Source organism: Barbatula barbatula (assembly GCF_947034865.1).
Source record: "Barbatula barbatula genome assembly, chromosome: 17".
Taxonomy (NCBI): domain Eukaryota; kingdom Metazoa; phylum Chordata; class Actinopteri; order Cypriniformes; family Nemacheilidae; genus Barbatula; species Barbatula barbatula.
Window position 1 is genome coordinate 9,300,086 of NC_136780.1, and position 22,802 is coordinate 9,322,887.

At 37.7% G+C, this 22,802-nt stretch overlaps 6 protein-coding genes across 6 annotated transcripts; 2 read left to right on the forward strand and 4 right to left on the reverse strand.

Annotated features, from left to right (window-relative positions):
* Nucleotides 1-4: 4 nt before the first annotated feature.
* icmt (isoprenylcysteine carboxyl methyltransferase) lies at nucleotides 5-3,151 on the reverse strand. The gene is made up of 5 exons (XM_079477819.1): nucleotides 2,858-3,151; nucleotides 2,481-2,569; nucleotides 2,174-2,343; nucleotides 1,880-2,097; nucleotides 5-1,778 (listed from the first exon to the last, which is right to left on the reverse strand). Exons 1-5 carry the CDS (start codon nucleotides 3,074-3,076, stop codon nucleotides 1,596-1,598), a joined length of 879 nt encoding a protein of 292 aa, XP_079333945.1. The 5' UTR covers nucleotides 3,077-3,151; the 3' UTR covers nucleotides 5-1,595.
* A 161-nt stretch (nucleotides 3,152-3,312) lies between these two features.
* Nucleotides 3,313-5,816, reverse strand: draxinb (dorsal inhibitory axon guidance protein b). Its single transcript, XM_079478273.1, has 6 exons — nucleotides 5,365-5,816; nucleotides 5,112-5,284; nucleotides 4,669-4,777; nucleotides 4,462-4,569; nucleotides 4,283-4,372; nucleotides 3,313-4,174 (listed from the first exon to the last, which is right to left on the reverse strand). Exons 1-6 carry the CDS (start codon nucleotides 5,765-5,767, stop codon nucleotides 4,062-4,064), a joined length of 996 nt encoding a protein of 331 aa, XP_079334399.1. The 5' UTR covers nucleotides 5,768-5,816; the 3' UTR covers nucleotides 3,313-4,061.
* Nucleotides 5,817-11,499: 5,683 nt separating this feature from the next.
* LOC306907067 (transcription factor HES-5-like) lies at nucleotides 11,500-12,757 on the forward strand. The gene is made up of 2 exons (XM_079478900.1): nucleotides 11,500-11,603; nucleotides 11,717-12,757. Exons 1-2 carry the CDS (start codon nucleotides 11,541-11,543, stop codon nucleotides 12,137-12,139), a joined length of 486 nt encoding a protein of 161 aa, XP_079335026.1. The 5' UTR covers nucleotides 11,500-11,540; the 3' UTR covers nucleotides 12,140-12,757.
* Nucleotides 12,758-13,630: 873 nt separating this feature from the next.
* Nucleotides 13,631-14,910, reverse strand: LOC306907182 (transcription factor HES-5-like). Its single transcript, XM_079479123.1, has 2 exons — nucleotides 14,807-14,910; nucleotides 13,631-14,693 (listed from the first exon to the last, which is right to left on the reverse strand). The coding sequence occupies exons 1-2, from the start codon at nucleotides 14,867-14,869 to the stop codon at nucleotides 14,271-14,273; spliced, it is 486 nt and encodes a 161-aa protein (XP_079335249.1). The 5' UTR covers nucleotides 14,870-14,910; the 3' UTR covers nucleotides 13,631-14,270.
* Nucleotides 14,911-16,809: 1,899 nt separating this feature from the next.
* Nucleotides 16,810-18,211, reverse strand: LOC306906276 (transcription factor HES-5-like). Its single transcript, XM_079477541.1, has 2 exons — nucleotides 18,108-18,211; nucleotides 16,810-17,994 (listed from the first exon to the last, which is right to left on the reverse strand). Exons 1-2 carry the CDS (start codon nucleotides 18,168-18,170, stop codon nucleotides 17,572-17,574), a joined length of 486 nt encoding a protein of 161 aa, XP_079333667.1. The 5' UTR covers nucleotides 18,171-18,211; the 3' UTR covers nucleotides 16,810-17,571.
* A 1,388-nt stretch (nucleotides 18,212-19,599) lies between these two features.
* On the forward strand, nucleotides 19,600-20,383 carry LOC306906675 (transcription factor HES-5-like; the record flags this gene model as incomplete). Its single annotated transcript, XM_079478274.1, has 2 exons — nucleotides 19,600-19,635; nucleotides 19,943-20,383. 2 exons carry the CDS (start codon nucleotides 19,600-19,602, stop codon nucleotides 20,381-20,383), a joined length of 477 nt encoding a protein of 158 aa, XP_079334400.1.
* Nucleotides 20,384-22,802: the final 2,419 nt, after the last annotated feature.

A 22,802-nucleotide genomic window follows, 5' to 3' on the forward strand; every position in this document is an offset into this window, starting at 1 on the left:
GTTTGTGTAAATCGAGTTTATATTTGAAAGGTTTGTTACATTTTGCTTTAAATTTCAATAATGTAAGCATTACAGTTTTCATTCCAGAGGTAGGGTGGTCCTCTCCCAATAGATTCTTCACACAGCTCAGCAGAAGCAAAGTAGAACTCTTACGTTATAAAAACCTATTGCATGTGTTAAAATGTCCTTCTGTACACATATATAGTGCTCTTCATTGGTTGAAAGTGTGCAAGAAATTACTAGTCTTTATCCAATGTCGATACAAGCTACACCATGCCTGGAGAAGAGTGGGGCCTTTCTCCCAAGAATGTAAAATCAGAAAGGTCAAGACTTTGGATACAGCGTGCGTTCTGCTCTCTTAAATCTCACCTTCATAGAAATTATTTTTTCTTTTTCAAGTGTCATGCAAGGATGAAGGATAATGAACAGACATGGATGCATGACGATGAGTTCATGTGGGAGTGAAGGGAAAGCAACTAATGCAAGACACAGAGTGAGTTAGATGAGAGCACATATCTGGACGCATACACTGGAAGACTACTTTAAATATTTGGGCTGAGACAAACACGTTGTTTGCTCCATGTTGGAAAACAACAGGAGTGTAAAGAACAAGAAATACAGATGAATTTAGCTTTTAATTGATCAGATATGTTTATTACTCTAATCGTCCTTTTAAAACTGTTCAACAATATCAACAAATCACAAATCTTTGGAGATTGTCACAAAAGGTTTCCCACACACGATAAACTATTTCAGGTCCAATTTAAAGTCTGCATGAAATTAAAATCTGATTGTTTTTAAGTATTTACTAGAAATTATTTATCCGTGCACATCATTATTTTCAAAAATTAATTTGCACTTCACACCTCAAAATGACCCGTCTTCACATCTGGTCACGAGGAATGGCGCGAGGGCGGGGCTGTAATGACTGACAGATTGCAAACTGATAATAAGTTGTCGGTGGATAAAATCAAGTCCCGCCCTACATTTCTTCTCATTTAAGAATTTGTTTCACGCGGGTATATGTCACGATACGGAAAAAAAGACAATCGCTACTTCCGTTTCATGCAGTATTTAATACCTCTCAATAAAAAACTTTTACCAAAAGGTAGATATTTAAAAATCTATTGGGAAAACTTTCGACCAACAATAAATAAGGTTTCTAACCACAAAACCAGCATATGAAATTATGCATGTATGAATAAACACGATGTGTAAAAATTAAGATTTATGACTTAAGACTAATGCCAGTGATAATAGCTGTAAATACGAGGACACATGACATATAACTTGTTTTCAGTTTCATGTACAAGAACAGTAAGACGGAACAGAAATACTATGGAGTGGAGATGTTGAGGAATGTGGTGTTGGTGTGCGAGTATCTGATGATGTTAAGGGCGGGAAGCTCCACCCTGCTCCGAGCAGACCAATGTGTCTCAGGTCAGTTTTACTGTGCTGCCACCTCATTTGTCTGTGCTGTCCCCCAAAGGGGGCGCACCATGATGCCACTAGGCAGCTAGCTCATTCAGAGTGCCAGTCAGAAGAGTCCAGGTGGGCACTGTCAGGCTATTTCCTCCCTTTAATGCAGCACTGCCTTAAGAATTAATCCTGATCCCTGAGATGAAGGGCAAGCCGGTGAAGACCTTCTTCTTGTATTCAATGTAGTCCTCTCCAAAGAAAAGTATGAGAGAGATCTCCTCTTCCTCAATTCGCTCTCGAAAGAACCGCCAGCTGGCCACTGTATACCCCAATATACATATCGGGTTGCACAAAATGATCTGAGACACAGAAAACCAAAAGCAAATGTTTAAGATCAAGCAATAAAAAGGCTGGCATTATCCTTTGGACATGGTTAGACACTCAACAGTGGTTGAAGTACCTGAGTGCCAATGCTCCAGTAAAACCAGCCCACATAGGAAGGATGTCTAAAAAGTGCGTAAACTCCACTTGTGACCAGCACGTGACTCTGGGCCTTCTCATTCTGCACTATGTGGTTGAAGTTAGACCCTGCGGTCAACATGGCTGCTTTACGCAGGCTCTCTCCGCAGAAGACCATGAGCAGTCCCACCCCACAGAGCCAGTTTAACCGCTTTACCTCTATCATATAGTAACATACAATTAAAACATATTTAAAAATCATTTGTTTGAATGGTATGCGGATATCTAAACACACCTGGCACCAGGAGCTTTTCCACAGTGAACTCCACCCAGGAGAAAACAGCTGCTACTGTATACTCAACACTATGGTTGAGAAGGTAAGAGTCAAGGGATAGACTGCGTGGGTTGATAATGGCAGTAACCAGGTACTCGGAATAGTGAAAGAACGACAGTGAGCACATATACCTAGAACAAAACAAATCACAGTCATTTGCTTCATCACAAAAAAACATTTGCTTGTAACTGATACAAGCAAAACTAACACGGACAGTTTTTGTGTAACTCGATTGTAGAAAACATTCCCAGCTAAAAAGTGTTATTACCAGCCAAAGTGTGTCCATGTTGTATCTGCACAACTTAAAGTGAGGCCGCATCCAAAGGTAAATCCAAGAAAACACGCCCTAACAGCCACCTGGACAGGAAAAAAACAGAGCAAATGTGATATTGTTAGCAATCCACAATAATGCAAACCCAGCTAAACTGTAAGCTGTCTTCTTGGAGAGCTATCCGTCATGAACCTTGCAAGATCCCATTAGTCTGGCAGTATAATAGGATTATACTGGAACACAACACATTACCAGTGATAGAGTTTTGTTGCCTTTGTAGACGCAGATCTATATTTAGCTTGTATTGGTATAACACGAGCGATGCAAGGCGGTTCAGTAATGTGCCATTTTCAGATCTTTCTCTCGAGTCTTACCTTGTATAAAGGTCCCTTGTATATGATTAGCAGGAAGCCATTGATAACTGTGATATACACCGCTATGACTATTTTCCCGTTTACGTCCGTGAGGTAATCGAAAATCCAGTCAATGTGAGAGCCAAAATTGACGAGTAACGGTACTACGATGACGGCCAGACCTGAGATAAAGCTTATGATACTTATCCTTCCTTCTAGCACCAACTTGCTGCCTGCCATGTTGAAAACAGCAAGATCTCACCGGGAAATCTCGCGCGGTTTGAGAGCTCGCGATCTGACTCCCATACTCTGGGTACGTTGGCGCTTATCGCATAGGTTAAAATACGCATTGTATTTTTAGTCCTGAAGTGTAATTGCATGTTTAAACTAGATTATAGTTTTTTTTATTTCATTATTATTTTAAGATTTTTATTTGAAACAAAATCATTTCATATCATTTGTAAGACACAATAAAGCACTGATGACAGTATACTTTTAATTAGATAAAAAAACAATATGTGATCATATTTAACATACTGTTAAAAAAGATTTACTGTGGTAATATGCGACATTTAGACTTGCCATGCTCAGAGAACAAACTGCACAATATACTGCAAAACATTTATCCTGTAATAACAAACCCATGGCTCTTAATAGGCACGATGAATTTCAGCACAACCCAGTTGAAGTATTTCAAAAGGAAGATTTAAAGGTTTAATAATGTAAGTTGTAAATGTCCGTTGTGCTTTTCTCCATGCAAGTCCCTCCATTCGCTTAGTTCCCTGCAGCTCAGTTGTGATCATGTTTTGTTTGGTCCTTGATATTAACACAAAAACAATTGACACAGCTTTTCACTTAACCATTTTCGGAAGATCTAACTGTCATTATTTATGTCTATACATGCAATACGTTGATGTTACATTTGTTGCACATTTTGAACTTCAAAAGGTCATTGTAGTTTTCATATCACGATAATACAGAACTTCATCCATGCAATTCATTTGCATTTATCATTAATGTATTGGTCATGCAAGTACGTGTCTGTGTACATCTGTTTTTAGAAATATGTCTTATTTTTGCCCAAAGTATTATTGTCAACGTTTATAGAAATTTAGGAAATGCAATCAAAAGAAAATAAACATGAAAGACGTTTGTGTGTCTATTGTACAGTAAAACATACATTACATGCGCTTGGAAAGCTGTATGACATATCAGTCTGCCTTATTTAAACAACAATGAACATGCCATGGTTTAAATTTACACCCTCGGGATCAACACACTGTCCCTTTTTGCGCTTGATGTGGTAATTTCTGTGTAATTTGGCATAGCACCGAAGCCCTGTAAAACATCAGGAACATTTAAAAGGATGAGAAATAATATGTGCAGCCGCCATTAAAAATTCTTAAAATTAAAAATCTTAAATTTAGAGGTAAAATTCTTGCTCACCTTCCTCACACATGCAGTTGTCAAAGCACTTGTTGTTGAGGCCGCGGTTGTGAATCTCACATGTGTGATTTCTGAGATTGCAGCAGGAACCTGCGACAGTTCATCGAATGAAGGTAAAATGAGGCAATCGAGGTATCATAAAAAGTGTTCATTGTGTAAAACCAAAGGAAAAAATTTACCTGGTTGGCAATCCAGGTGATGTTTGCAGTTTTCATTTGATGTAAGGGTCACATTTTCACTACTTGTGCTCTTAGTGGGCTGTACATCCGAATCTGCGATCCATTTTGCTGCAAAGTTTCCAAACAGAAAACACACAAGAAATAAAACACACAAAGACGAGCAAACTGAGAAAGTGTATAATATTTTTTTGTCATACATGGTCATACATCTCTTATTGAGCTGTTTGTCTGCAGGTCTCATATCTTCATAATTCGTCCAGTCGAACAACGCCATGTTGAAAGTGGGTGTCACATCCGGATCTGAATAACTTCTGACCTGGAATACAAAACAACTTCAGTATGCATGCGGTATTGAAATTCTTTAACAAATTGCTTTTTGCTGCTCCTTTTCAACAACATTAATCACTTCATGCATCTGTCTGGTTAAATTAAAGTTTAATGGAACAAATCAAGGTTATCTGCTGTAGAGCTCTTGAGCTAATAAACAAGAATGTTTTATTGTAAGATTCACAGTTAAATGGATGGCATGAACCTTTTATCCATTATACTATAGGTCATTTTGATAAAATTGTATTAAGCCTGTTCCTAGACAATGATAGATTAGGGCCAAAGATATTTTTAATCAGCCCAAAGAGTTAGATGATCATCACCTGTGGTTTACTGGTGGGGGCCGGTCTTGTGGAGGGCTCTCCATCAGCTGATGCAGTTACTGGGGATGTGAAGGACCCAGCGGTGGTGGAAGGAAACACAGGCTCTGTGGGACTCTCTTTATTTAGCCTTTTTACAAAAGCAACCCTCCGTTTCTTAACCGATGCCCTTGGTTCTATATGAAGAAAATGCTTAGTAGACCATTGACATGATAGCTGTAAGGATGTTTTATGTCTTACATTTGAGCAGTTTTACCTTCATCACGATGATCCATAATGATGTGTCCTCCAAACACATTGTGACCAGTAGGATGCTTTTTTGAGATCTCAGCACCTGGAGATATATTTATTTGCTCTGGAATTAAGGTATCCAACCCCAGGAAGGTCCTAGCACTCTTTACCCATCTTTTAACTCCTGGCTCCATCTCTAAGCGGACAGGACTCAGGCCCTCCAGCTCCGGACGCTCATTTTGGGTGTGGAACACAATGTGAGGCGTCTCTCTGAGCTGACCTGATCTTATCCTCTCTCTCTGATCTCTGTGTCTCCTGTGATGATGATGTTGATAAATGGATGCCTCTGGCCTGGGTGGGATAATGACATTTTCACTGAAGATATCCATGGCTGCATTCTGCCCCGTCTCAGTGCTTGATGTGATCATCACCAAGTCAATAAGGAGAAATGAGCCAACACGCAAACATAAAGCGCTAGTCATTCTAGAAGAGCAAAAACAATAAATTAAACATTATTTTAATGTAAGATTTATTACATGACATTTCTCTTTTTTTATTCTTATTATAACCAGAACACTCTCACAGTGATTTTCCACGAGATAGCAATATAGTGCTTGTGTCCAAAAATTGTGCTTAATTTAAGCAATGCACCACATATCTTATTTTAGGTGGAGTAACAGGCTTTAAAGAAGATAAAGTATGGGCAAAAACCTCCCACTATCCACACTTAACTGCTCTAGATGTTCCAGAAAACAGCTGGTTTCATCACATAGCTCAATGCTTAACAGCAAGAAAATAATGTTTTAAAGTCAAATCAACTGGACATACAATTTGAAGTTACGTTGATCTTCTTTTCCGAACGTTTGCAAACATTTGCTTTGGGAGTTAAAGCGCCAGATTCTGTACTGAGTCTTTGATCTTGACATTGTACCACAATGTCTATAGTCTGCCATGCTGGCCAAAACAGTATTACAGCATAAGCAATAGTGTCTGGGGGGATGTAGACTTTTTACAATATAAAATTCTGACACAGACTTGTAAGCACATTTGCTTTAACTGTAATCATCCATATACCATTCAAACTTTAGCATTTTAAAGATGAGTATGAATAATCCAAACCAAGGGATTTTTCTCCTCAGAAAGTGGATTACACACAGTAAGCAGATGAGTGTGACTAATTTAACAAGTGAATTTAGCTTTGTACTGACAGACTGCAGATAAATCCAGCAGTCCCCAATCGCTGGATGAACATACAAATTACAACAAACTTGAGAAATTTAAGCATGACCGTACAATGTGGATGTTTTAGATAAAGCCCAAGGATGCCTCATGTATTAACTGGAATATTTAAATTAAGTTTACATTTTGAATGTTGGTATATGTGTTATATATTAAATTTTTTGATGAATTTAACTTAAATCAAATTAAACAGTATATCCTTCAATACGGATCTCTAATATGAACAACAGACTCTAAACACAATGAATATATTCGCTTTTATACAGCTTAAAAATACTAAAAGCTATTGCAACACATTGGCAATTTATTGAAAAAGTCTCTGTTGTGCTCTTCATTATTCTAATGCATGCAGCTGATATGTTGGTATTATCTTCATTCATTTGCACGATCCCATGCTGTGCGCACCGAATGCTGCTGGAGCCTAAAAATATCAAAGGTTTACTCCAATTTCTCATTAGTCTATGTAAACAGTAACATTATTAATTCAAAGGGAAACGGGGATCGGGGTGTAGTGTAGGCCTACATTACATACTGCCTCACAAAATTACAATGTGCCAAAAACATAACAGCAACATTCTCTGTCAAACAGCATGTCAACCATTGCTGAACCATTATAAGATAAGATATATCTTCTATTAAATTGACATTATGACAAAAACATGAATGAATATATACAACCATGCAAACATGAAAAAAAACAGAACACTGATACTGATCTTTAAAAAAATCTCAATCTAAAAACAAAACTCAATTCTAAAGAACATTCAGAAACATTCAAAGCGAAAGTTCAGTAAAAGAAAATGACGGATTTGATCACCTGGTTCTTCGTTTGTGGTCCGTTATATCTGTTTGCGGTCCAGAATGAGCGCGTGTAAGTTGTAGACGGGAGCGCGGGTCTGTGCTCGAGCATTCAGTGATGAAGGCTGCGACTAGTCACGGGCGTCGCCTAACCTAAATACCTCAACAAAAGAAGCGCACTGAGCCCACGGTGTATAGATGTAACCGTTTTAAGGATCAGTTGCGAGTGTTTGTTAAAAAAACAAAATGTTGTTTCATGTATTGTATTTTAACATTCAATATGAATGAATTTGTGCTACATGCATTTAATTTAGTGAATCGTCTTGCATTTGCACTTAATTAGAAGACAATGCATCATTGTCGTTCTTTAATTGACATTTGATTGTCTCATTTATTATATTAGGCCTACTCGTTACATTACAATAGCTACACTCACTACAGTTATTATATAGAGTGAAATAAATGAGCAACATTTACGCATGCAAAGTTTTACAACATCTAAATTAAACTTGCAATATTGTGGATTGTCTATAATAGCTGCAATTAAAAAAGGCCTATTTATGACAATGACACACAAGCTGCGCGCAGTCATGCGCTAAAAGACATTTCGGAACTGCACTGCTGTTCTGTTCGGACCCAGTGCATTCTTACAAGTGTGATTAAACAGGGAGGGGTTCGTCTCCTAGGGGTTTGATCACATAAAGAAACCAGGCCAGAAGCGCAGAGAGTGATTGCTGGTTGACAGCAGTAATGTGGAGTTGGTGGTCCAGCGCAACAGCGGTGGAATTAGTTGCCCGGCTCTCCCGAGGAACGCACTTGTGCGTGAGGCAATAAATCACGCGCCCCCTCCTGAATTCCTGTTTTTAATGTTAGTGCATTACACACACTGAGATGTTCCAATTTAAGCTAGACACACCACAGTGATGTGTTGAGCTTTGTGCTGTGTACATCTCAAACATCAAACGGTAAGGATTGGAAGTGAAACAATTATATCGAGGCGGCTGAAAGAAACACTGCTTTTAGGTGAAGAGTGGTAGGAGGAAGTTTAGTTTATACAGTGTGTTAAATGTATAGGCTACACATCACGCCTTTATTGGAATATTAAGAATTTAAAGTCGCGCAACCCCAAACTCCGTTATATTGGTCATTGTATTGACTGGTTGGAACCGCTAGATGGCAGTACAGAAACGCGTTTAACCTTATCTCTACAACGTACATATCTTTAAAATATTGCAACTGAGCCATTTTAAGTGTCTGTGCGGATAATGTATTGTGCTGTTACGTTGTTGTGTGAAATTATTCACAGGATTCAAGAAGAAATGAATTGGAAAATATTTCAAGCAAACAATTATTTTTATTTTATTTGGCACAGACATTTCAGAATATTAATCTATTCTGAAGGAATTAACACAGGCTCCTGTAAAAACAGCATACCAAACATTTCTTTTCGATAAAAGAAATACAGTTTTCATTTCAGATGTCTCATTCAACATTCACAGATGCTTCATGTATCCACTGAACACATTGTTCCGTATATCGCATCAAAGCAATTACCTACAATTGTTGTTACAACAATTCCCAAAATACGGTCCTTTTCTGGACAAGCTAAAATTTCCCCACCAGTATAGAATTTAGTGTAAGATGTTGTCTTTACAAAAGACTGCACGATTATACTGATGGAAGAAATATTAAAAGGAGAATAACACCTCCATTTCAAGTACGCAGGATGAGTTTCACTTCAGCACTTCCAGCAGACCCTGATTTGTAAAATTCTGCCTGGTGACCTCTTCTATGGTGCTGAATCTTGAAGACGTCTGAATAAAGCATCACTGATATATGCACAGCGGAGCCACATCTTCTGCTGGGGCTGGGAACAGACGAAGTGTCTCTCTCGAATATTTGGAGTATCCGTTGTGAAAGATCAAGGTCTTCCTTGGAGTAAAGAAGGACACAGTCTTTTCCCAAAGGTCAGTTGGAGAGACGTTCTGCTGTCTGTGGTCTAGAACGCTTTTAAGATGTTCCATACCATCGGAGCATTTCCTTTCCAGGCTCACAATTTTACCCCTAAGAGAAAAACAAATATTCACATGAGAAACAAAAATCGAGTAAGAACATTCAAACAAAGCATTAGAAAAACTTTACATTTGAAAAACTCCTTCATAACACCCTAACAACTTACATTTTCTGCAGATCTCTCATGGTGATGGAGTGGTTTGTTTCTCCGTGTGCAGTGTCAAGGAATGATGCGGAGTGATTTCTCACTGGCATTTTGGTCTTACTTATACACAGCCTGGTTGAATTTAATGAGATGTAAGTTCTCACACTTTTGAACCAATTGGGAATCTCCGATATGACAATAGAGCTGGATTGTTTAAATAAATAATGCCATAATGCAAAGGACCCGAACTCAACAAGCAGGTGGGAGGGAGCAGTCTTTTATATGGTATGCCACTCAAGGGATCCAGACATTCAGCATGAGAATTTGCATTGACCTAATTCATGTTGTCCTCAGCCAATAATATGTGGTGGGAATGTGCACTTAAACATCTGTTCTGAAATACTCCAGACAGTTATATTATGAGGGACTATAAAAAAACATAAACGTCGACATGGTAAAGATGGATTTAATGTTTTAATTTTATTAACATTATTTTAATATTACAAATATAAGATGCAGGGAAGCATATTGGTTGGGCTTGCTGCCACTAGTTGCTAACACACTTCTGTTAATTTCTGTAGAATGAATCTAGGCCTAATATACTTTTAATAGTACCTGCACCTTTAGATAACCCAATTCAGCCAAAATATTAAATATACAAACAGACGGCAGAAGAAGGGGGTGTAGAAATCTGATATAAAAAAGATATAAATAATGACATGTGATAAATGCACATGAGGGAATGACCAAAATGTAGGTTTGGATTCCTTTAAGTGTGCCAGAAAGTGCAGATGAAGTCATCTGATCTGTCTATAGAGCACACGCTGAGGGCGGGGTTGTTGTTGTTAATGGGTGATAATTGAAGGATGCCTCCAGATGGTTAGCCCGGCGGCCTTGGAAGCTTGAGAAGAGTGAGCTGTGGGAAGTGGGAGGCAGGGTCACTTTGACTTTGTGTAACGGGCCACGCTTCTTTTATCTGCAGGATCAGTGTCTTTCATGAATAAGTGTGGGAAGCCTCACATCACCGACGTTCCCAGGTTCTCACTGCTGAGAGTGGAGCGTGTGACCGAGAGCTGGACAGAAGGCCAGCCAGCTGTGGACATGTGTCTGAAGAGAAGTGTGCAGTGTGTGCCAAAACAGAAGTGTGTTGTTAGAACCTCATAAAACTAAAAGACAAGCAGCATGTACACTTAACATATATTTCTATATTTTATATTTTATATTTCATATTTCGTAAAGCAACTGTATACAGGAACACCATATAATAATAAAATATAATATATTTATTGTATTATTATCTTTTATTTTTACATGTATTATTGTTACATTATTTTGTTATCTACTGCATTTCTTATAATTTTGATAATTGTGCTTTATTTATTTTTTCTATTTATCTTTCATGTTCTATTTGTAGTTTTTATTTACTTTTTCTTACTGTTTTAAAAATATATATTTACCTCAACTTGCCAGTACTTTGTCACTTTTTTACAAAATTATTAAAATGTAAAATTACAAAATTACAAAAAGAAAATCATAAATGGTCAACGGTGGGAAAAAATATTTTCTTCATTTGGAAAATTTGCTAAACATCCAGCATGGCCCACGGGTCTATACGCCTAACTCTTCAAAGACAAAAGGACAAAATAAGACACAATAAATTAAGCTTTAAAGACTGAAGCAACTTGACATTATGCGGTCACTTAGATCACTTTACGAGGTCACGAATTTCCCACATTTACAGACCACTAGCCGAATCAGTCTCATTGCTCTCCAAACGCCCCTCCACCTGCTCCACGGAGACACGCTCATTGTGTTTGAGCAATAAGAGCTTCACTAACCATGTGGCAGCTTGAACGCACCCATTGGCTGCAGACTGTGAGAACCTCCAGCACACTCCAGACTCACACATTCATATGGAGATTTGGGAGTATAAATAGAGGACAGAGACAGAGAGAGTTCAGCTCAGATCTGATCCTGACGGAGAACTGAAGAGAACAAACACAGTCATGGCACCTACAGTCAGTGCAGCAAGAATCAACACTGAAGGACAAATTTCACTCACAAATAAGGTAAATATTTGACCATTTTATTTAACTTTATACTTAAAGTATTAGTTTAGCCGTTATGAAAAATATGCATATTCTAAACATACATTCTAAATATGTTTGTATTCTTTCCTCAGCTGAGAAAGCCACTAGTAGAGAAGCTTCGCCGAGAACGTATCAACAGCAGCATCGAGAAGCTAAAGTCTCTCCTGAGTGAAGAGTTCCTGAAGCAACAGTCCGACTCCAGACAGGAGAAAGCTGATATCCTGGAGATGACGGTGGATTTCTTGAGACGACAGCAGCAGAAGTCACACAATCTGTCCACCTGCTCTCCTGCAGCTAGTGAGGGTTACTCCAGATGTGTGCAGGAGAGCGTCCACTTTCTGTCTCAGTGTCAAGCGCAGACTCAGTGCCACAGAAGACTGCTGAAGCTCTTCCTCAACATGCAGCCGTCCACAGAGAAGAACACACGTGTCCCGTCTCAACTCAATTCACCGGCCTGTCAGACCAACAGCACAGAGAAAACTGCAGCCTGCTGTCAGCTCTGGAGACCCTGGTAGAGCCACAAGGACACTTTAAGATTTATCAGACAGAATTCAAGATGTCACTCTGAGATTGACATGTACTGTAATTCTAATGTAGGAATTTTATTTCCACCTCTGCTGCGTTGGCAGAATGTTTACATACTTTCTGAGAAAGTTTGATTTAACTGTGATTGAACAGTATTGTTGTCAGAATGTAAAGAATCATTTGCTATGTAAAACGATTATTACATTCAAGAAATACAGATCAAAGTATTTGATCAGAGGAAAGTTAAAGTCTGATTTAGACATTTGAGTTTTATCAAGCGTTTCACCCATATTGGGTTGAATTTCTTTATATCTAAAGGTGTTCAAACTGCTTTTTAATGAAAGCCTTTAATTTACATTTCTGTTGTGTGAAATGAATGCTCTTATTGTATAAGTATCTTCATATTTCTTCTTTTGAAATGATGTGTTGAAAGAACAAATGCTTTGTTTCACTGTTCTCATGTGTTAACATGAATTGGACATTTCCCCTGTTAAGGGCAGTTGTGTAAACTCACTGTTAGTGATTTGAATGACCTTCTGCGAAGGTATTTTGTGTGTGCAGTACTTCACATTGAAGTGCAATATGAAAATAAATATGAAAGATATCTGAATCATTGCTCACTGAATTTCTCAACCATACAATTTAAAACAAATATCCCAGATTTGCAAAAATATTTATTTTTCTAAGTCAGTTTGAACTTAAGCCCACATCTCAGGTTTTGTATTACTTATTTGTTAATGTAAACAAAACTTAATGTAAATTAAAGCAATTCATATTAATGCGTTTTTCAAATTATATTCATAAATGTCTAAAGTCTGTTTTCAGGGTCACACATGTCATACCTGAATATTTCATTCAATCTAAAAGACGTCCTAAATAAAAGATAATTGTCAATTTGTTGATCAGTGAACCTCAAGCATAACTCTTAGATGATCTGAATCAGTGAACATAAAGTCCATTAAGTTATCCAAAATGAAAGTTAAAGTTGTTTTGTTGAGATAAATTGTACATGAAGCTGAAATCTGTTTTATACAGTCAGTTCAAGTACAGTTGGTTTCATACTGTGGTTCAAAAGTCTAATATTGAACATGACTTCTACTAACCCAATGTTCTGATTCTTATCATGCTGACTGTATACTTAAGACTGTAAATCTACTGACTTGTTAGTCCATTGAAGAGTAAAGCAATGCCATTCAAGGTTATGAACTGTGATAAAATCTGTGACGTTTCAGCAACAATAGCACAAACGCTATTTGGCTCGAACTTCCGGTAGACTTTCGCAAAGAATCAATAACGATTGAGTGGTTTTTATGTAATTCAATATAATTAATATACAATTAAATATAAATATACATTACACATAAAATTAATGGTTAGATTATGACCAAAATATGGTCCAGAAGTTAACTACAGACCAGACACGTGCGTCCGATGAAACCATCTATTATTAAAGAATCCAACAACAGAATTCAAATATTTTTCAAGTGTATTTTTATATTTTGCTTCAAATATGAAACTATACAGAGATTGTTCCTTCAAAGAAGGCGGTAACATGAGTATGCATTAGAGATATACACTAAATCATGTGAATATATAAACCAGACCATTACAGGGTCCAATACACACGTCAATACATACAAACATCATAAAGAATTATTTGTGCTTTTCACACACAATAAATATCTTTCAAACGAAGAACGATTTCTTATATAACAAGAAGAGCACTGAAGGTATTTCAAACAATAGAAATACTGTATATATAAATTGCTTTACGCGTGAAAGCAGTTTAAACATCCTTAGGTGTAAAAAATGTAACCCAATATGGGTGAAACGCTTGATAAAACTCAAATGTCTAAATCAGACTTTAACTTTCCTCTGATCAAATACTTTGATCTGTATTTCTTGAATGTAATAATCGTTTTACATAGCAAATGATTCTTTACATTCTGACAACAATACTGTTCAATCACAGTCAAATCAAACTTTCTCAGAAAGTATGTAAACATTCTGCCAACTCAGCAGAGGTGGAAATAAAATTCCTACATTAGAATTACAGTACATGTCAATCTCAGAGTGACATCTTGAATTCTGTTTGATAAATCTTAAAGTGTCCTTGTGGCTCTACCAGGGTCTCCAGAGCTGACAGCAGGCTGCAGTTTTCTCTGTGCTGTTGGTCTGACAGGCCGGTGAATTGAGTTGAGACGGGACACGTGTGTTCTTCTCTGTGGACGGCTGCATGTTGAGGAAGAGCTTCAGCAGTCTTCTGTGGGACTGAGTCTGCGCTTGACACTGAGACAGAAAGTGGACGCTCTCCTGCACACATCTGGAGTAACCCTCACTAGCTGCAGGAGAGCAGGTGGACAGATTGTTTGACTTCTGCTGCTGTCGTCTCAAGAAATCCACCGTCATCTCCAGGATATCAGCTTTCTCCTGTCTGGAGTCGGACTGTTGCTTCAGGAACTCTTCACTCAGGAGAGACTTGAGCTTCTCGATGCTGCTGTTGATACGTTCTCGGCGAAGCTTCTCTACTAGTGGCTTTCTCAGCTGAGGAAAGAATACAAACATATTTAGAATGTATGTTTAGAATATGCATATTTTTCATAACGGCTAAACTAATACTTTAAGTATAAAGTTAAATAAAATGGTCAAATATTTACCTTATTTGTGAGTGAAATTTGTCCTTCAGTGTTGATTCTTGCTGCACTGACTGTAGGTGCCATGACTGTGTTTGTTCTCTTCAGTTCTCCGTCAGGATCAGATCTGAGCTGAACTCTCTCTGTCTCTGTCCTCTATTTATACTCCCAAATCTCCTTATGAATGTGTGAGTCTGGAGTGTGCTGGAGGTTCTCACAGTCTACAGCCAATGGAAACAGACCACTGGCACAAGGAACAGAGGGACGCCACATGCTAAATGACATGCTTTTTGCTCAGGATACAATGAGCACATCTCATGGGAGCAGGTGGAGGGCTGGGCATTGGGGATAGAGAGTGTGTGAGAAAGTGGAGACCCCTCTTTCAATGTTTTGTTTGTTGTCCCACACCGGGGTCATTTATTGACAAAGCACGCGCCATTTATACTGGAAACTTCCCAGCACAAGTTTCATCTCAACATAATTTTGTTCATATCTCACAGAGAGGATCTAAATTGATTTCATGTTGAGGCATCCCCTCTGGTGGATGTAGTTTATAGAATAGAAAAAGAGCTCTCTAGGGAAATGTGGTCCTGGCGGTGGTGACAACCCAATGCTGAAGTGTGGTCAGGTTGTCCTTGACTTTACATTAACAAATATACAATTATTCTTCTTTTATATTATTTTGGTTTTTAGAAGAGAATAATCTAGAATGTTTCTAAATCTTTAGCTATGCATTTAAACATTATTTTAACCTATTTGATAAAAAACAAGAAACTGAACACTGTATTGCTTTATTGAAACAACCACTTCCGTGTAACAAAGCACTATATAACTTTTTATTGTTTTTATCTCTATGGATTTAAAAAATTTAGATTTTTTCTGTACTCTATTAACAAATGGTGGGTGATTTAAAAACCAATGTCCTTAAATAATGCAAAACTTCATGTTTACCTTAACACTCCAAATAATGTTTTAATGGAAATGTATTTACTAGACCCACCGCTTGTAATTTACTGCATAGCTCACCTTTAAAATGGTGGTTTGCATCTTTAAAAAGTAACTTCCAAATACATCTTTATTATGCCTAATGGCACAAATTCTTTACCATCTCTCTTGGGAACGTCAGCTGAAGGTCTTTTGACCATGTTCTGAATTGCTCTTGATGAATACTGTTGTTTAGATGTCTGGGCAGAGTGTGGGAAAACTCTAGGGACTGAAGTCTCAGTAAGGCATTACTTCAGCAGTCAAGACTTTATTCAGTAAGTCCACCGTCCCATTACTAATATGTTCTTAATGTGCTGGGTTTTGGGGAATTTTGTGCAACAAAGTGTAGCTCTTACAACATTTTGTTGTATATGTTGTGGAATTTCTGTTTTAAAACATGACTTCTCTCACGGTGTAAGGACTACCTGAATGTGGGGACATCAACTTTTCTTGACTAAGCAATTACTGTATATTTTGTCATTTTTCAAGAGCAGATCGTGTCAAGTTCACTAATTTGACCTATCCTATTATAACATCTATAACAGTCCAAATATGATGTTTGAACGTTTTTTTTTTACTGATTAGGAAACTACATCTTGTGTTTCTTGAGTTTTAATAGCCTTAAATGCCATCATAATTTTACAATATAACATTTACATAAATCTGAGAATACATCATTGTTTCTAATAATACTTACTACATCCTCTTTCATTAATGTCCAAAAAGTTGCATTCCCTTTTAAAATGTAATATTTTTATAGTATGTAGTATATGTGCTATAGTCTAAAGATAATGTGGTTGTGATAAGTCATTTATATACGTCAAGCAATAGTTCACCCAACAATGGTCGCCATAGTAGGAATAAAAATGTTTATGTTCAAGTCAATTGGGACCATTTTTGGGTGAACAAACAGGTGGAACTGATAACGTCCTCTGGAAAAGCTAACAAAATTATAAAATGAAATGCTTTTTACTAGAGATAGTATTTTGAGTTAAACATTTCTTATGTTTGTACTGTAAAAACACAATAGGAGTTGGGATATTGATTGTACAATTTATTTGTCATAAGTACTTTGATTGTTGTTCTTCACATATAAGTGAAATAAATGAACACATTTGCTCAGCAAACAGTTAAGAGCAACATCAGTTACAGTGATTTACTCCACACATGCAAATAAATGTTTTCACAACCATGAAGAATTCATGTAATTATATTTGCAATTCCTTTAAACTGGAAAAAGAATGTCACAGACATTTAATACACAATGCACCTTCACTAAAGGTTAATTTGATTCCATTAAAAGAACAATCCAAATCACTACAAGTGATTTTACATTACTGCCCTCTAAAGGGGAAAAGTCAAATTCATGTCAACACATTAAAAGCGACATTTGTCATCTTTCAACGAAATAAATATTTCTCCTATAACGTGAGAATATCATGCATTTCAAACAATAGAAATATAAACCAAATGCTTTCAATAAATAAAAGCGGTTCAAACCCAATATGGGTGAAAAGCTTGATAAAGCTCCAACGTCTAAATCAGACTGTTACTTTTCTACAACCACCACTTGATCCATATTTTCAATGAAGGTAATAATCATTTCACATGGCAAATGATACTGAACATTTTCACAAATGTTCAAACACAGTTTGAATAAATCATACTTTCTCAGAAAGTATGTAAACATTCTGCCAACGCAGCAGAGGTGGAAATAAAATTCCTACATTAGAATTACAGTACATGTCAATCTCAGAGTGACATCTTGAATTCTGTCTGATAAATCTTAAAGTGTCCTTGTGGCTCTACCAGGGTCTCCAGAGCTGAGAGCAGGCTGCAGTTTTCTCTGTGCTGTTGGTCTGACAGGCCGGTGAATTGAGTTGAGACGGGACACGTGTGTTCTTCTCTGTGGACGGCTGCATGTTGAGGAAGAGCTTCAGCAGTCTTCTGTGGCACTGAGTCTGCGCTTGACACTGAGACAGAAAGTGGACGCTCTCCTGCACACATCTGGAGTAACCCTCACTAGCTGCAGGAGAGCAGGTGGACAGATTGTGTGACTTCTGCTGCTGTCGTCTCAAGAAATCCACCGTCATCTCCAGGATATCAGCTTTCTCCTGTCTGGAGTCGGACTGTTGCTTCAGGAACTCTTCACTCAGGAGAGACTTGAGCTTCTCGATGCTGCTGTTGATACGTTCTCGGCGAAGCTTCTCTACTAGTGGCTTTCTCAGCTGAGGAAAGAATACAAACATATTTAGAATGTATGTTTAGAATATGCATTTTTTTCATAACAGCTAAACTAATACTTTAAGTATAAAGTTAAATAAAATGGTCAAATATTTACCTTATTTGTGAGTGAAATTTGTCCTTCAGTGTTGATTCTTGCTGCACTGACTGTAGGTGCCATGACTGTGTTTGTTCTCTTTAGTTCTCCGTCAGGATCAGATCTGAGCTGAACTCTCTCTGTCTCTGTCCTCTATTTATACTCCCAAATCTCCATATGAATGTGTGAGTCTGGAGTGTGCTGGAGGTTCTCACAGTCTGCAGCCAATGGGGGTGGTAGAACGACTCAAAGGAGCGGAGGGTTGCCACATGCTCAGCGAGGCATTTATTGCACAGGAAACAATGAGCTTGCCTCTGGCAGGCAGGTGGAGAGATGGATTACAGACATGAAGTTTGTGAGAAAGTGGAGACCCTATATGAAGTCTTATGTGACGTCAAGAAACAAGCTGACGCCCAATAAAAGAGCATGTGGCACATAAAAGTATCAGTATCATCATTTAGTAGGAAGTTTGTTCAAATCCTGATACCTTGTTTTCCCAGCACGATTTGACACACGTCTTTCAAGAAAAGCAAGACAATTTGAAGAGTTTATTTTCAAAATGAGATACCTTTTCAGATTATGTAGTCAATTTTTTTTATTGTGCATTTCAAGTTGGTTTGTTCAGATTTAATCCATAATAACTAAAATAAATACAGCTAACACATTAAAACACAATAAAAACATGATAACATAATTAAAAACATACACGAGTTATCTCATTTGAAACAAACTCTTCGTCTGATCTTGTGTGAAAAGATAATAGTCAGTGTCACAAGTTTGCTTATTTGTGACTTATAATAATATTATGCATGTGCATTATTTGTTTCCCCTTCGAATAATACACAACGGTTAGTAAGGTTCCACAATAAAATGCTACAGGTTTTACACTTGTTACTTGTTCAGTTAGGATGGATACTTTCAGAATAAAGTCCTGGCTGTACTTGTAATTCAGGACTGGGAGTGCAGACCCCAGAGCTTTCCCACAGTCTGTTCATTCACATACAGACGGCTGAATAGAAGTGTGCCTGATAGATGGCAATTAGGCATGTGTTAAGGGGACACTGACGAAACCCCATAGGGATGTTTACAGCACACTGTGCTTAATTGAGATGGGTATTTGTTTGCATGATTGGGTTTGTTAAATTAAACTTGTGAGCCCCACTGTGAGCAGCCTCTCTTAATTTAATAGAGACACAATTATTAATGCGGACTGAAAAGATTTGCCAGAAAATACTATTAAACTGTTGAATTATGAACCACAAACCTTGTATTTAATTGTTTTTGTCCGTTTAATGTATTGTTTAACATTCCAATAACTAATAAATTATATTTATTTCTAAAACATTTAATAATTGAGGCGAATTTGACTTCTGGTTAAACGGCACGTGCCTAGTCCCATAATTAATCCCAGTGGTAACATGGTTGCACACACACGCTATTTTAATGGACAGCCCCTCCACCTGCTCCACGGAGACACGCTCATTGTGTTTGAGCAATAAGAGCTTCACTAACCATGTGGCAGCTTGAACGCACCCATTGGCTGCAGACTGTGAGAACCTCCAGCACACTCCAGACTCACACATTCATATGGAGATTTGGGAGTATAAATAGAGGACAGAGACAGAGAGAGTTCAGCTCAGATCTGATCCTGACGGAGAACTGAAGAGAACAAACACAGTCATGGCACCTACAGTCAGTGCAGCAAAAATCAACACTGGAGGACAAATTTCACTCACAAATAAGGTAAATATTTGACCATTTTATTTAACTTTATACTTAAAGTATTAGTTTAGCTGTTATGAAAAATATGCATATTCTAAACATACATTCTAAATCTGTTTGTATTCTTTCCTCAGCTGAGAAAGCCACTAGTAGAGAAGCTTCGCCGAGAACGTATCAACAGCAGCATCGAGAAGCTCAAGTCTCTCCTGAGTGAAGAGTTCCTGAAGCAACAGTCCGACTCCAGACAGGAGAAAGCTGATATCCTGGAGATGACGGTGGATTTCTTGAGACGACAGCAGCAGAAGTCACACAATCTGTCCACCTGCTCTCCTGCAGCTAGTGAGGGTTACTCCAGATGTGTGCAGGAGAGCGTCCACTTTCTGTCTCAGTGTCAAGCGCAGACTCAGTCCCACAGAAGACTGCTGAAGCTCTTCCTCAACATGCAGCCGTCCACAGAGAAGAACACACGTGTCCCGTCTCAACTCAATTCACCGGCCTGTCAGACCAACAGCACAGAGAAAACTGCAGCCTGCTGTCAGCTCTGGAGACCCTGGCAGGAGCCACTTTGTTTTTAATATACAACAATGTAAACACCCATGTACAACTCTGTTATAAGAGGACATTGTAGATCTCTTTCAAGAGAGATTGATTATAAGTATTCCTACATTAGGAATTCACTATATTTTTGCAATGAGCAAATCATGCTTCCATAGGGAAGCCTCCTGATTATGTGCTATTTAGCAATACTGCGGTTATTATATATCTCATAATGAGATGCACTATTTGTATTTTATAAATACACACGCTTTCTATGAAGATCCACTGGATCTTATTTGTTGTAAACTTGTTCTTCTTTGAGGATTTTGTTGTAGATTTAATATAATCAATATTATGTTTATACAAATACAAATATACAAATATAAATGCTTTTATAAAGACTAATTAAGGAAATTTGTTTATTAAACAACTGAGAGATTTGTCAGAACAATCATGAACAACTGTACTAGATAATACAGTAGGCCTAAATGAAGATGCTGATATCTGCACATTATATGTGAAGAAAATAAACATCAACTTTACTTCAAATGCCATCACTGCGGTTTTGTCTTGAGTGCATATTCTTAAACATTACAATGAGCAACTGCTCCGTTCAATATCACTTTCGATTAAAATAAAACAGAAATTATTTATGGTGTTAATAGGTTATGCATAAAGTAGTGGCAACACGAGGAACAGTGGTATCCATTAAAATGAAATAACTTGGGTGCACATCTGTGAACAAATGAATGAATACAAATACAAAGTCACCTGCTGCCAAACACTGTCAACTTCCAGAAAAATAAATGATTAAATTATAATAAATTAATCGTTTTAAAGTTCTCTTAAAAACATATAAAGTATTCTTCTAATGCTACTGCTTCTCTTTGATGTAAACACAAACATGATCTAAATGGCTCTAAATAAGGGATAGTTCACTCAAAAATGAAAATTCTGTTATCATTTACTCACCCTCGGGTTGTTTCAAACCTGTTTAAATGTATTTGTTCTATTAAACACAAAGATATTTGTAAGAATGTTAGCAATTTTCAGTTCCTTGACATCATCCACGACGTAGGAAAAATATGTTGTATATTCTTTTGTTTTGTTGAACACAAAGTGAGATATTTTGAAGAATTTAGGAACACAAACAGTTCTGGGGCACCTTAAAAAAGTTTCAAGAGTTGCCTTATTAAGAATTTCCAGCTTTGATTTCTAGGGCACTTGCTTGCTGGCTCCTGGGAAAATCCCAAAAGTGTTTGGACAGCATCGAAGTCCAGATGGTCTTGCTATGTCTAAAGTCTCCCCTCTAATAAAGAGAGATCAAACACCGTGACTAATTTGATGTGTAACAAGACACACTTCTTTTGTTTCCTTACTGTGGGCAGTCAATGAACAGGCTGTGGGAAAGAACTCATGGGAACCTCAGTAAAACTCTAGTGCCCTATGTCACGGAGACAATGTCTTACCAGAGAGGCCTGCTACAGGTGGTTTAGCATATGGACTTTAGTATAGAGCAACAATCACACATCACACATAAAAGTTCGGACAGATCCCATGTGGTAAACAACATTCATTGATACTATAATTTTTTAAGAAATAGGTTTAAAAAAAATTATATTGCACAATCCCAAACTTGAACTGGTTGTTTTCTATATACAAGATGTGATTAACAGTAGGCATGTAAGTAGGCATGTAAAAATAGTATACTAACATATAAACCAAGTCAATTTGTTGCATACCCGTGGCTTTCCCACACTTGAGACAATAACAAGACCTCAGGGAGACGGGACTCGACTCAACACTCAAGGCTGGTCGTGTGATCGAAGCAGTAAAACCCACAACAGAAGCAATGACAGCAAACCTACAAAATGTAATTGATCTCTGAACACGCGCGCTTGGTGGACACGATGTGCGACTATTCATAAAGTCAATTTACCTCCACAAAGGCAGGTTAAGTTTGGTCTTCTATTTTAAAACTATTATACACTGATGTCGTGACAAACGTACAGCATCCACTTGCCAAGCAAACCTGCGTGGTGTTTTATGTTATTGCCTATATGTTCACACGCGTGCCAACTCTCATCCAGTAGTTTCACATCCACCCAGTAGCTCCGTCAGAGTTTCCGTATTTGGCACGTGGACGTGATGGTTCCATCACCAACATCAATCGCGCTGACTCGTGTTGTTAACCGTTATCAAAGGCGAACAAACCCGCCCGAAAGCATCCTAGAAGTGTCACTGGCGCTTTGAAGTTTAACCACTTGTCGTTGTCGCGAGTACGTGCTGGTCACGCGCCGACCGACCGGCGTACTACATCATAGTAGGCCTACATCAAAGTTCGCGCGTGGGGTGATGTCATGCGCCTATAAATAAAGTTTAGTGTAAACATTTACAATCTAGTTCTTTGAACAGTTTTGTGTTTTTTAAGGTTTTAATTGTATTTATCAGCTGTTG